Here is a 14,449-nt window from a genome sequence, read left to right as displayed (position 1 = left end):
TTTACGCCCCAAAGACGGCCCAGAAGATATTTTGTCGGATAAGAAGCAAAAGGCGACCTATAAATTGCGCGTTCGCTTCTTCTCTGGTGCGACAGTGGAGCTCGAGACCCCTACCACCAAATTGCCAAATCCCAAATGGCTGCCGTGGGTTCGAGCGTCTCGGTCTTCAATCCAGCTTTAGCGCTTGTGCATTTTACTGCCCATGGACGCCTCTCGATTACAAGAAGCAACCTGGTTTCAGGTTTTCTTTTCGTCTCTTCCCTTTCTGTTTGCCTTCTCCGTAGTGGTTCAGGAACCATAATATTCGCTTCCGATCTGTCGGCATGCTATGTTGGTTTTTATTAGATTGAAATTGAAGGATCCTTCGATAGAATTGCTCGCGTTTGGGTTATGCTTGAATGAGGATCGATTACGGAACTTGTAAGACATGTTTCACCTTCTTGTTTTGAGAGATTATGATATCAATCGCTGGCGGGAACAGTTACACCAGAGCTGCATATAAGCCCACGAAAAATTGCAGCTTCTTCTTACCGGCTATATAGTTTACCCCGGTTATATCAAGAATCTTGGTTAAATATTTGGTCGTAGTTGAAAGAAATGACTGGCTTGAATTTTTATTGATAGCGTGTATGAATTTATATCCACAACGAGAGATTACAAAAATAGGATAATTACATTATTTTTTCATCAATAATAAATATAAAATATTTTTCTAAATCATTTCATAACGTAGGAGATCACATTGAGACCATGATCCTTATTATTCATAGAATCATGATAATATGTTCTAATAATTTCTATGATTTAGAATCATTATAATATATTATCAAGATATTGAGAAGATCATGATAATCTTATAATGATTTATTTTTCTTAATAATATCCTTCCTAATATGCTCCTGTAAGATGGTGCTCCTATCAAAGGCACTAATCTTGGATCGATGTAGGAGGAATTATTGGTAAGACAAAGATTTGGTAAGAGCATCTGTAAGTTGATCAGAAGATGAGCCATGAGAGACACGTAACTCACCATTTTGAACTTTGTTATGAACAAAGTGAAAATCGATAACTATATGCTTTATTCAAGAGTGAAATATAAGATTAGCATACAGATATGTTGTCCCGATATTGTCATGATATATAGATGGGATATATAGATCAGAAAATGTGATAAATAGTTTATATAGTAATGATTGAATCCAACAAAGTTCAACAGTTGTAGAAGCAAATGCTCGATATCAAGCCTCCGTAGAAGATCTTGCAACAGAACGTTGTCTCTTGAAACTCCAAGAGATTAGATTGTGACCAAGGAATACGACATAAGCACTAGTAGATATCATGTCATCCTTATTACTTGTCTAATCAGCACTCGAAAATACATGAAGCAATAGAGGGGAGTCCTTTCGGAGAAATAAGTCATGATTAATAGTGCCTTTAAGTACCACAAATGACGTTTAACGGTTGTCCAATGGTTGAAAGTAAGCTTGTGCATAAATTGAGATAATTTATTTACTGCATATGCAATGTCCGGACGAGTGAATGCTAAATCTTGTAGATTGCCAACAATTTGGCGATACTCAGTGGCATCACTAAGATTAGCACTATCGGATACAGTAAGAGGAACACTTGTAGAGATTAGCATGGTAACAGTATTATCTTCAAACATTTTGATGCGATCTAAAAGGTCATGAATATACTTCTGTTGAGAAAAAAATAGACCATTTGCCGTGTGGATGACTTGAACACCAAGAAGATAGTTGAGGGACTCAAGATCTTTGATTGTAAACTTGTTTCCAAGCTACTAAATAAACTGATTAATTATTATTGATTTATTACCAGTAATAATTAAATCAACATAAACTAGTAAAAAAAAGATTATGCCCTCACGAGAATAAATGAATAACGAATTATCAGATTGAGAATTATGAAATCCAACTGATACTAAATGTGTTTGAAGTTCATGATACCAAGCACGAGAGGCCTACTTGAAACCATAAAGAGCCTTACGTAACTTATATATATCTTGAGGAAGATTTTGATCAATAAAACTTGGAGGTTTCCTCATAAATATATCATCGAAAATATGATTATGAAGAAATGCATTATTCACGTCCAACTATTGAAGTCCTCAATTGTTAAACAAGGCAAGACATAAAATAATATGAATTGTTGTTGGCTTCACAATTGGGCTAAAGGTGTCATGGTACTCGAGGTCTGACATTGATGAAATCCCTTTGCAATAAGTCTTACTTTATACTTATTAATGGACCCATCATGATTTCGTTTGATACGAAAAACTCATTTACACCCTATAAGGTTTATACTATTCCGAATAAAGTTCCATATACTATTCCGTAATAAAGCATTATATTCTTTAGTCATTGCCGCTCACCATTCTGGAATTTTTAAGGCTTGGTTGACAGTAGAAAGCCCATAAATAAATTTTTGAGATTGTTTTACGAAAACAAAGAAATGTTTATTTGGTTTAGAGATTTCATTTTTCGATCTAGTAACCATCAGATTAATTGGTATAGGGTCAATGATATCTCTAGGACGTGTTGGACAAGAAGAATTTAAAATAGGAGATGTTGAAACTAAACCTTGTCGTGAATTCTATTGATGCGTGACACTCTCATGAGGCAGCTGGATGAATAAGGTAACATATTGTTCATCATGTACCATTAAGGAAGGATCTGGTAGGCTCTGAGTGGATAGAGTTTTTGGATTGGTGGTTGGGGTTGATGTTTCAACTTGAACGAGAATGATAATATGAGTTGGCTTATGAATTTGGGGGACTCAATTAACAAAGTTATTGGAAGTTCGTCTAGGTAAGGAAGAGTCAAGTTATTTATAAAAAAAAACAAATTCTATAAAATCAACATGACGAGAAATGAAAATTATTTTGGTTAATGGATCAAAACATTTAAAGGCACTTTGATTAGTAGAATATCCAAGAAAAACACATGTTTTTGATCGGGATTCTAATTTGTTATAGGTGTAAGGTTTTAACCATAGATAACATAAATACCCAAAAACACGTAATTTCCTATGGTTAGGAGTGGATTTAAATAGTTTTTCAAATGATGAAATCATATTAAGAACTAGAGTGGGCATGTGATTAATAAGATAAGTTGATGTAACAAATATATAAGACCAAAATTAAAAAAAGTAAGGAAGCTTAAGTAAGGAGTGTGAGACCAGTTTAGACAATGTGCTTATGACAACGTTCCGCGGTCCCATTCAGGAGTATGTGGAGGGTTGAGAAAATAAAAGATTCCATTGGTTTCAAAAAAAGTTACGAAGCTTTTGAAATTCACCACCATTATTAGAGTAGAATGAAATTATGGATCGTTGAAAGAACTTTTCAACAATAAGTTTGAACTTAGGAAAAATGATGAATACTTTAAATTTTTGCTTTACGGGAAATAACCACATATACTATGTGAAGTGACCAATAAAAATAAGATAGTAATCATGAGATTATATTGATGAAGGACCCAAACATCAAAATATATAAGTTCAAGAGGCGAATTACTTGTGAGAGAGGATGTAGATGATCCTCTCAATATCTTGATAATAGTAGACTAGTAGTTAACATATTGGATCTTTTTTATAGGGGAAATAACTCTCATTTTGAACCAACCATTTGTTTTGCTGAGTTGGATGGAGAAGTGTTTCTCATTGGATCTGTATTTCATTTACTCATTATGTACTAATGATGCTTGGCGAGTCTTAGGATTCTGATTAGCTTCTGCCATCCTCATGCAACCTAGATAGAAATGGGCACAGTTTGTACCTTCATATGTTAGTAAAATTATATGTCCAAATGGAGTGATGTTTGCTTTATTTTTAAGAAAATAAATTTGATGTCTGAGAATGAGCATTTTGCTATAGTGTGGCTCTTTTTAAGTGGTCATAAATAAAGTTTTTGTAGTATTGAACTATCATATCCTATTTCAGTCTAGTCCATGGCTGTATTATATTTTTTCTGAATTGAACTTTCAACTGAAATAATGGGGGAATAACCCAGGCAATCTTGTTTCTACATAATAGTTGCTTTGCTTTTCTCCATATGATGCTGTTCTTTATAGTTAAGAGTTACCTTTTATCAGCTACATTTGTTACTTGTAGTTAGAACTGAATATAAAGCAAGAATTCATTGATTAGATGGACTTATTTCATCAGTTGACATTTAAAAGCCTAAAAGAAGCTGATGCTCTGCTGCTGCAGTTGGCTGTCAAAATACATATGGGGCCAAGAGTGTCACTTATTTAAAAAGAGAGCTTTCCAGATTGAATAGGAGAAGAATGTTCTCTGGGGTTCCCAGAAGCACTGGTTCATCATCGTCAGGAGGGAATCCAGATGACTTAAAGCCATCAGACAAAGAGGAGGTACGCTGCACAATAGATGCATATTATAGTGTTTAGTGCCAATAGGCTGTTAATGCATCTGATTTTTTTTTCTGTTGGAAGAAAACACTACGTATCATAAACATGTAGTCACTCCCACATCTTTTCTCAAAAAATGAACAAATAGGCATGAAAGTCTGACAGAGCAACTGAAATAACCTAGAATGAATCCAGCTGTGCAAATACTTCGAACCGATGCAAATATTGTGAAAAATGTGAACTAAATCTCATGTTTACAAAACTCTTCCAGGCTGGGTATAATATTTGACATCTGGGAAGTTCTTCATGGACTGGGTACATCTTCTATAGAGCAAAACTGATTTCTTCTTTCATTTCACAATGCCAATTGAGCGATTCAACCTCATGTTCAAAATATTCTCTTTGACATGAGGGTGTTGTATCCTCCTGACCAGGCAGATGGAATGTGAGGATGCAACAATCTGATCATTTATTTAGGACCTTTTTCTAGTTCACTGAAGGTGAGAACAGGTTATGTCAATTCTTCCTTGAAGATTTTTCCATGTTTGATCCCATGCTACAGTATTATGGAAAAAAAAAGTCTACTTCCTCACAAATGCTGGCTTTTAAATTTTGACACCTTTTCCAAATTGTGGTCCTATTGCTGCCCAATATTGACATATATAAACATGTGAACATGAGCAAAGGTTAATTCTAGTCCCTAAATCTTATAGAAAGCAATAAGGAAAAATTGGTTTAGGAGAAAATCAGTGAGCATTATGCAAGATCGTGTTAGTAAGAAAAATGATTGGTCTCAGATGTACCATGGATAACTTCTAAAGCTGGTATAGTTCTCTTCCTGTTTGTGCTAATGCCGGTTTTCTATTTGGTCATTTAGCCATTATACATACATGTCTAGCTGTTCTCCTCTTTATATATCACCTTAGAGGTTCTCATGATATTTATTTTAAAAATTGTAAATATTTTGGATATACAATTATCTTAATCATCCATAACACATGGAACAATATATTTCTGATTTTATTTGACAAGATTTATGGGTGCCTTCTTTGGAACTTGATTCTACTGTTGTTTGACCTTTACATGGTCTTTCAGGACCAAGATCACATTACAACTTCGTTCAAAACACACAATTCTCTTGTAATTGTTGTGATTCTTGATTCTGATCTAAGTCATCTTGTTGAATCCGATCTGCAGTACTGTGTACTGGAAAGACATCTAAAAGATTATTCCACTTATTGTGCGTGGGAACAGATGCCCATGATTTGGAGTAATGCTTTTATTAATACTAGCACATGAGAAAGTCTTTGTTTTTGCTGTAATTAATTATTTAGTGCTTTGTTATCATTTATCAATACTGGCACAGCACAAAGTCTCCAGAATTTGCCACAATATCAATATCCTACCTTCCTTTTCCTTGAAAATTATTGGATCTTTCCCACCAGGATTTCATTGAATAAGCAGTCATTATCCCACCGTGTAATTTTCTTTGCTGTAGACTCTGATTGATTAATCAGCTCTTCGAGATGAAAGGTTGGTGAAAGTGATGTTTAGACTTAATATTTTGTGCAGGTTCCATTTGGATACACAAGAAAGGATGTTTTACTGATTGGTCTTGGAGTCACCTTGGCAGGCATTGGTTTAAAAAGTGGACTGGAGGTAATGCTAATTCTTCAACTCAGTTTCTCCATCAGATTATCCAATCTATGCAACCATATTTTTTAGATGAGAAGTTGGTAGAACTTATCTGGAAGACTGGAACCTTGACGAAGTAAGGAAAAAGTTAATGAGATTGTGGAGAATCTAATCTACTTATTAGCACACACAGATGACATCTGTTACTTTGTATAAGAACTTCCATGCTGCAATTTTTTTAATCTTATCTTTTTCATTTGCTTCAGTTTGCTGGGGTTGATCCTTTGCAAGCAGGGAATGTGGTTCAATTGTTTATTGTCCTGGGCCTAACAGTTGGATGGATTTCTACATACATGTTTAGAGTTGCAAACAAAGATATGACTTATGCTCAGCAGTTAAGAGACTATGAAAAGAAAGTCATGGAGGTCAGTAATGCTTCCTTCAGTTCAGAAAACTATTTCCTCCAAGTTGATCTCACAAATGCTTGTCTTGTACATCTGTTTCTTTTGTACTTTGACTTTTTGGATGTAAATTTCTCTTTTGAGTTTGCTTATCTATTTGAGATTGATAATGGTATTCTTGAAATGTTTGAAAATAAAACGAATCCATGTCAAATTTCTAAAGTTGTGATGTTACTCTATGAATATGAAAATGCACACCCAAGATTACTCCTAGAAAGTTAAGACTTGCAGTAAGCGAGCGTACAAGGTGCTTTTGGTATTTGAGGTATTGGAGTTGGTAAGTGTTTTTTGATTCCTAAAACCAGTATTCTGGATGACAAGGAATCCAATTATAGAAAAGACTTTTATGAAAAAGAAAAAGTTATTCTATAAACATGTTTATATGAGAAGTTGTGTAAAGGGAATTTATGTCTGAATTAAGTTAAAAATATGAAAAATTTGGTTTTGGTCCATGGACATTAGCAAAGAGTGTTGTTTTTTATATCAAGGTAAAACTATAATTTTCAATACCAAGAATATGTTTGTTCAAATTTATCTTGGAACATTGATCCCCATTAGTGTCTTAGAGAAATTTTAGAAGATCTTATGGGATTTAATGACTGTATAAAATGACAATTGATAAATTTCTTTTACTAGATAAATGACGAAAGTTTCCTAAATTCCAGAAACGTTTAGAGGGACTTACTGAAGCTGAACTGGAGGCATTGCTCGAGCAAGTAGAAGAAGAGAAGAGACGCCTGGCAAGTGGTGAGCAAATTAATTGAAGTTCTTCCAAATCCAAAGATGATAATACCATAGAGCCAGATGTGAAGAAAGGTCAAAGCATCTGCATTCTTATACATATGTTGTCATCCTCCCACCAATATCAACGTGAAACCATGTGTCATGAGCTCTTTTATCTTCATCTGTTGTATAGTTTGCAGTTGTTGGATGGCTAATTGAAATATTTTCATCCAATTAGAAAAATAAAATCACTTTCTTACTTCTCTTTACTATAATTAAAGCTAATGGAAGTTGGAATTCTCCTTGAAGTTCCCTTGAAATTCCTCTAAAATATAAATCAGCTTTGACATTGTCTTCATGTCCATGATTTGTAGAGTTTCCAATTGTGGTTTCACACTATGGGATTCAGCTGGTGTATGCATAAAAAGATACTGAGATATTGGGACTTCATTGATGGTGCTTACAAATGCTAACATATATATATATATTCTTTTGCATGGTGACTATAATTTCACTTCTGTGATCTTGTGACTATAAATTGAAGGGAGAGAGATGTGGTGCATTAGATTTACTTATCAAAAGTTAACTATTTCAAATCTTATCCAATTAATTTTGAGAATATCTCAACTTTTGACTGTCAATAATAAGATCTTGGGATTGAATTTTGTCAAAAGAAATTGGAATCAGTTCAAATGAGTTCATGTGCATATTTTGACAAAAAAAGATCAATATAATACATCATATTTGCCACATGAATTTGCTAAAATTGCCTAAAATTGAACCTTCTATTATGGTCAAAATATTACTTTATGTCTTAACCTTAATTTTTGGTCTTGCAGCAGATACGATTCGACGGCTGGGATCGCTTGGGTATGTTTTGTGGGTCGACGTCCGCTTCCCCATTTCGCTATCGAAACAAGGATCCGAGAAGATCTAAGGGCTGCCGGGCTGCCACGATAGCACGGACGTGGTCCCTACCTTTTTCGCCCTCCTCTCACGCTCCGTTTAGGTTCCGACAAGAGGAGAACAATAAAGATGCGAAGGGGGAACCGAGCGACCAAACCCCGCTCCCAGACCTCCAGGTGCACAAGGCGAAGAGAGAGATGCGAGCAAGAGGAGCCGAGACCGCCCGAGGTCTGTGAGGATTGCTGCATCTCTACCCGTAGCCTACGATCCTTGACCTTGCTACTGGTTGTTACCGGTAATCGGTTCTTCGATTAGTGTCCCTTTTTCTCCCAGTTTGCTGCTGTCTTGGACCACTATTATAGCGAGAGATTTGGTCGAGGAATCTGCTTCCGCTGTCGAATCTGTGAGCTCTCTTTTGTGTCGTTGCGGCAAGTTAGTGCTTTTGTGCTTCCGAGCTTTTTCAAGATTCGATTTTGATCGACTTCTGGGATTTCCGTTGGCTTGCTCGAAGATCCCTGAAGGGTTTTCGTAGATGTTCTTTTGTTAATTCTTTGCTGCTTCTACCGCTTTGATGTCTTTTGTCAAATGCTTTTAGCTTGTTTTTCTTTTATTACCTTTGTCATAGCTTGTTAGCTTCTAAACATATAGCTGCAAGTATGTCTCCGCTCCAAAAGCAGTCGTCTTGCCTTCTGAAGTTGGATAAAGAACCTTTTTTTTGTTTTGTTTTCTTTTCCTTTGTATTCTTTAAGTGATGTTGGCTTATTTGCACTTCTTAATCGAGTTCATAGTAGTTCATTCTGTTAGGAAAAAGGAACTTTTTCTTCCTAGCTTTTCGAAGTTCGATTTTGATGAACTTAGCGGTTTTCCTTGGCTTGTTCAAAGATCGCTAAGATGTTTTGCCTCGTTGTTATTTTATTAGTTCTTTCTTACTCCTGATTTGGCGTGCTTGTAGCTTATTTTGTTTTTTATAGTAGTTCATGCTGTTATAAAGAGAAGGGAAATTACCTGAGTACTTCATTAAATTGGTTCTTCTTGTTCTGCAGCTTCCAGTGTTTTGTTTGCCATGGAAAGGCATTCCAATTGCACTCCTTCGTCCAGTGAAAATGGGGTCTTGGATGTGAAACCACTACGATCTTTGGCTCCGATGTTCCCTGCACCATTCGGCTTCAATGCTATTACACAGTCAACTGTCCCACCCTTTGTTTGTGTCACCCCCTTTGGCTCATCCCCTGCTGGCTCTGATTCATCATATCCTTCAGGAGTCCCACCGGCGTTCCCCCCTTTCAGCTTTCACGAAGCTCCCAACCAAAAGCCATCAAACCCTGACCCTGTCACTTTTGCTACTCGTGTTGTAGATGCTCATGTTGCAATGACGCCTGGTGCAAATGGCTCTCTGCGGGCCTCTCCATTCTCCACTTCTGCCAAGACACCAACCTCCGGTACTTTTTGGACACCATCAGCGACCAATGTTTCCATAGATGAGGATGAGGACCCTTCTCTTGATGACAATATGCCAGCATCAGGCAGAAAGACTAAGAGGGCAGGACGCCGAAGTAGCAACCAGGCGGGCAGCTCAGGGACAGATGTCAAGCGCAAACGACCTAATAAGAGTCTGAACACTGAGCTTCCCCTATTGCCCTCTTCATCAAACCACCCCAGGGAGTCTGTGGAGATTGTCCTCATGACCTATGATGCACTTCGCAGGAGGCTTCTGCAGTTGGATGAAGCAAAAGATGTAAACAGGCGCCAAGATCTGAAGGCTGGGGCCATCATGTCTGGTAAGGATCTCAAGGCTAATGCAGGAAAGAGGATCGGACCTGTCCCAGGAGTTGAAATTGGGGATATTTTCTATTTTAGGTTTGAGATGTGCTTGATTGGATTGCATGCTCCTAGTATGGCCGGTATTGATTACATGACAGCTAGTTTTTCTGACAAAGATGAGCCTGTTGCCATTTGTATTGTCTCGGCTGGTGGTTATGAGAATGAAGATGATGATGTCGATGTTTTAATTTACAGCGGCCAGGGAGGTAGTGGTAAGCATGATAAGAAGCAACCAGATGACCAGAAACTGGAAAGGGGTAACCTTGCTCTCGAAAGAAGCTTGCACAGGAAGAATCAGATCCGGGTTGTACGTAGTACCAAAGATGTTAGCTGTCCAACTGGCAAAATATACATCTATGATGGTCTTTATAAGATTGATGACTCATGGGTTGAGAAAGGTAAGACAGGATTCAATATTTTCAAGTACAAGTTGCTGAGAGAACCAGGGCAGCCTGATGGAATTGCGGTATGGAAAATGATCCAGAAGTGGAAAGAGAACCCATCATCTAGAGGCAGAGTCATACTGCCTGACATATCATCAGGTGCAGAAAACATACCTGTTTGCCTTATCAATGATGTTGATGATGAGAGAGGTCCAAACCATTTTGTATATGTAACCACCGTTAAACATTTGTGTCATACTATCTCAAAGAAGCCTTTAGAGGGTTGCATGTGTCTTAGTGTGTGTCTCCCTGGTGATACCAACTGCTTTTGTGCACAACAAAATGATGGTGATTTACCATATAATTCGATGGGGCTTCTTGTGAGACGGAAGCCTCTGATTTATGAGTGCAGTGTTTCTTGTCAATGCTCTTTCAATTGCCGAAATAGGGTGACCCAAAAGGGAATTAGGCTCCACTTTGAAGTTTTCAGGACAAAGGACCGTGGTTGGGGTCTACGTTCCTGGGACCCTATCAGGGCAGGTACATTCATTTGTGAATATGCAGGCGAGGTTATCAGTAAAACCAGAGTTGAAGATGATGGTGAAGAAGATGAGTATATTTTTCAAGCGACATATCTTGGTGAGAAAGCTTCCAGATGGAATTGTGGGCCTGAGTTACTAGAAGATCCAGATATAAATAACTCAAATGAGGTGTTTAGACCATTTCCTATTACGATAAGTGCAAAGAATTCAGGAAACATAGCACGTTTTATGAATCATAGCTGCTCGCCTAATGTCTTTTGGCAACCAGTTCTATATGATCATGGTGATGAAGATTATCCACATATAATGTTCTTTGCAATCAAACACATTCCTCCCATGACTGAACTGACATATGATTATGGTCTGCATGGAGATGAAGCTGGTCAACAGAAAATTGGAACTGGCTTTATATCGCAGAGAGCTAAGAAGTGCCTGTGTGGATCTCCAAATTGTCGAGGCTATTTTGGCTAATTTTGAGCAACAATATTGAGTACATAAGCATCTACCTGCTCTCAAGGTAAGGGGCTGCTTTCTGTTGTTTGTTCTTTCCGGTGATATCATGCATCTTGGTAATCTTGCTGAACTAGATAAATAAGTAGTCACCTCATTGTCTCGCATTATCCTTGTAATTTTATTTATGGCGATTATTGGCTTTGTTTTTTGCCTCATGTTGTTGAAAAATCTAATTAGTCAGTTGGATTGCTATCTACATATGAGTTCAAGAGGACTTGATAATGAGCTGGTAGGATTTTTTAATACATTGTAAACAGGGAATATGCTTTATAAATAAATGGGTACACATTTTCTTAGAAAAGCTGATCTTTCCCTCCTTCCTTACTAGTTTCCATTTCAAGCCTCTTCCCTGATGGATGACATGTGACACCTTTTCTGATCACGATGAAGATAACTGCATCCGGGGGAGGATATTGTTTTAGGATAGGAATGAGGGGTTTCGTGTCCTTGTGGGGAGGTGATTGAAATTAGCTACAACCTATAAGTTCACCATTGTAAATTTGATTTTTATGGGTACAACTTGCTCAAAGATACTGTGCTCATTACCTCAGTCATCTAGAATTCTTGACATTGTATAATTAGCAACTTAAGGTCACACGTTAACATACTCTATTTAATTATCTTGCATCTTCATAAGGTAAAATGCAGTAGGAGTAAAATTAGAGAACAGAACAAACATGCAACTCCAATGATAAAAGCTTACATTTGTTTGTATCAGAATATATTTTCAGATGTCAAAGCATCATAAAATAGGATAAACTTTCAATTACCGTATATACCTTCATATTTTGCTATGGCATTCTTCCCAAATGTTGTAATTTATTATTTAAGAATGCTTTTTTCTTAATTATGTCTTTTTGAACTCAAAACTATATTCCAATTAGTTAGACAAATGAAGTCAGAGCAGCAGTGATATGTTTGCTGTATGTTTTAATATATGGAAGAACCTTGATATGCCATTTGATAATCATGGGAGTCAAAACATGTACAAAACACAAATACTGATGTGCTACAATATCTCTCCTTATGTCTATAAGTGTTGGGCTGGGAGTTGGGTTTAAGCTTGGCCCATATGATATGGCATCTGGTTCAGCCTGTCATGTCAAACTTAATAAAAGCTCAGTGCTTGGTACAGGCCTGTACCTTGCAGTCCCTTCATTGTCCATCCAGCCATCATGAGGGAAATATTAGAATGATGCATTTTATCATTCACGGCCAACCTATCATCAGTCCTCCTGGAAGTTATCTTAACTCTCAGTGGAGTGCCTTTATTAGCAGAGTCATATATGGAAATTTTGAAAAATTCTACTGGCACCATAATCATCCTCTTTCTTTGGACCTCAATGATGACATCAGAGTTTGCGTAAATGTTTTCACTTGGTTGAGGTTGCTTCCACTGCCTTCCTTTCTTGGCTTCTCTGCCTTTGATGGCATAATAGACCATTAAAGGGGTGTCATCCTCCATTGGTGGAGCTCCTCTACTTGCAATATCAAGTTGTCGCTGTAAAACAAACAATGACAATGGTTAGAAGGGCTGCGAAGTGTAGAAAGATCAATGACATTAGGATAAGTAATGGGTGAGACATCTTGGGACTGATTTATGTGATTCTGGGTGAGCATGATCAGAACCTGAGACCATGTCAGACCAAAAGACTATTTGGGTTGATGACACAAAAGCCTAAAGAAAGCTGGCCTTCGCCAGGGCTTCCGTCAGCTCATAGCCAGCTCTTGTGGGAAACCATGAAACTAGTCATTGCTAATTCTTCTTGTAGCTTTTGTATATTTGCTATCATCAGCATGTTTCATTGTTTAGAGGCATCTGTATTGCTGCCACATTAATTTCCTTCCCAAGCAGAGGTCACACTGACTGAAAGCCTTGGGAGGTAGTCACAAGGAATCGAGTTAGACAATTGCCTTCGGGTTACAGCTAGAACTTCTATTAGGAAATTTCATGTCCAATATATTACCTTATTTTTAGTAATTTCATTGAAGAAAATAGAAAACATATGGATTTGGTCTCCATTAAAGAATTTCCTATTTGAAAACATCTTGTGTCTCCCTCCAGTGTTCTTTTAGGCCTTCAAACCCTAGTACATCATGATCAGGGCACAAAGATTGGCTGTCAAAAGAGGCCTATCGGCTGTGGCTCATTCTCTTTATTTGTTTAATATTAGTGAACTCGTTTTACACTAAGATGAATAATTCAGGTACTGTCGGTTATCTTGATCCTTACTATAGACCAATAATCTTAATTTAGTATCGAGATTGCCAAATGTTGGTCAGCATTACCAACGGAACTACTAGGTTAATTTACCTTCATTGAGAAAAATTAATGGTAGGGTGGATGCTAGATTTAAAATTAAAGATATGTGCACGTTCTGATCAAGCTCTTAGTCTTGTAAATTCTAGATTTTAAATTTTCGAAAGAAGTGCACATTTGATGAATGATTTTTAACTTGTGATTTGGGTCTTTCTTTTCCAGTTTGTTGTGCTGATACCTTTGATGCATATGATGGGAGATGGTGTTCGAGAGGCTGTGGCATTGTCGCCGTCATAGCTTTGTGGCATTGTGACCTTTTTGAATGTCAGCAAATTTTAGGCAGGGGCAGATACAGTGTAGACTACTGACTGCAGATTTTGTTATATGTATTCACCACATGGTTGCCTTTAGGATGCACTGTGCAGGAAGTATTACTGCTGCAGTGAAACATTGGTGCCCGACATGCTCTGGAATTATGTTAGGCATTGTAGAATGTTGAGGGATGCATTCCCGCTTAGTGCCTCCATGTACAACATTATTGGTAGTTCAAGTTTAAACTTAGTTTCTTTTTTGGGGCAAACAGAGTCTGGTAATTGCATGGCGCAGGTGATTTTTTCTGCAGTTTCGACTTCTCCCCGGTGGTTTCGGGGAGCTTTCATTTGCTTCAACAGATCTGATACCATAGGCGATTGAGCTGGTTTCCTCGCCAACTCAACCACAACATTCTCTTTGTTTACTTGAACTCATTTTTTCCTATTTTCGATGCAAAGACTAGTGGTGAACACAGAATTATTTATCAGCTAAAAAGGTTAATATA

General features: G+C 37.3%; 2 protein-coding genes across 5 annotated transcripts; both read left to right on the top strand.

Annotated features, from left to right (window-relative positions):
- Positions 1-40: 40 nt before the first annotated feature.
- On the top strand, positions 41-7,476 carry LOC135645067 (uncharacterized). Of its 2 annotated transcripts, none has more exons than XM_065163127.1 (5): positions 41-241; positions 4,231-4,391; positions 5,961-6,047; positions 6,290-6,448; positions 7,150-7,476. In XM_065163127.1, exons 1-5 carry the CDS (start codon positions 136-138, stop codon positions 7,246-7,248), a joined length of 612 nt encoding a protein of 203 aa, XP_065019199.1. In that variant the 5' UTR covers positions 41-135; the 3' UTR covers positions 7,249-7,476. The 2 variants fall into 2 exon arrangements, with proteins under 2 accessions (XP_065019199.1, XP_065019200.1); XM_065163128.1 differs by having other exon boundaries at positions 67-241; positions 7,121-7,258.
- Positions 7,477-8,080: 604 nt separating this feature from the next.
- On the top strand, positions 8,081-14,212 carry LOC103995163 (histone-lysine N-methyltransferase, H3 lysine-9 specific SUVH1). Of its 3 annotated transcripts, none has more exons than XM_009415688.3 (3): positions 8,081-8,408; positions 9,157-11,376; positions 13,855-14,212. In XM_009415688.3, exons 1-2 carry the CDS (start codon positions 8,243-8,245, stop codon positions 11,328-11,330), a joined length of 2,340 nt encoding a protein of 779 aa, XP_009413963.2. In that variant the 5' UTR covers positions 8,081-8,242; the 3' UTR covers positions 11,331-11,376; positions 13,855-14,212. The 3 variants fall into 3 exon arrangements, with proteins under 3 accessions (XP_009413963.2, XP_009413964.2, XP_065018495.1); XM_009415689.3 differs by having other exon boundaries at positions 8,243-8,516; XM_065162423.1 differs by having other exon boundaries at positions 8,266-8,545.
- Positions 14,213-14,449: the final 237 nt, after the last annotated feature.

This window comes from Musa acuminata, chromosome BXJ3-8 (assembly GCF_036884655.1).
Source record: "Musa acuminata AAA Group cultivar baxijiao chromosome BXJ3-8, Cavendish_Baxijiao_AAA, whole genome shotgun sequence".
Lineage (NCBI taxonomy): Eukaryota > Viridiplantae > Streptophyta > Magnoliopsida > Zingiberales > Musaceae > Musa > Musa acuminata.
Note: the sequence above shows the minus strand (reverse complement) of the source record. Positions and strands in the feature narration are given on the sequence as shown.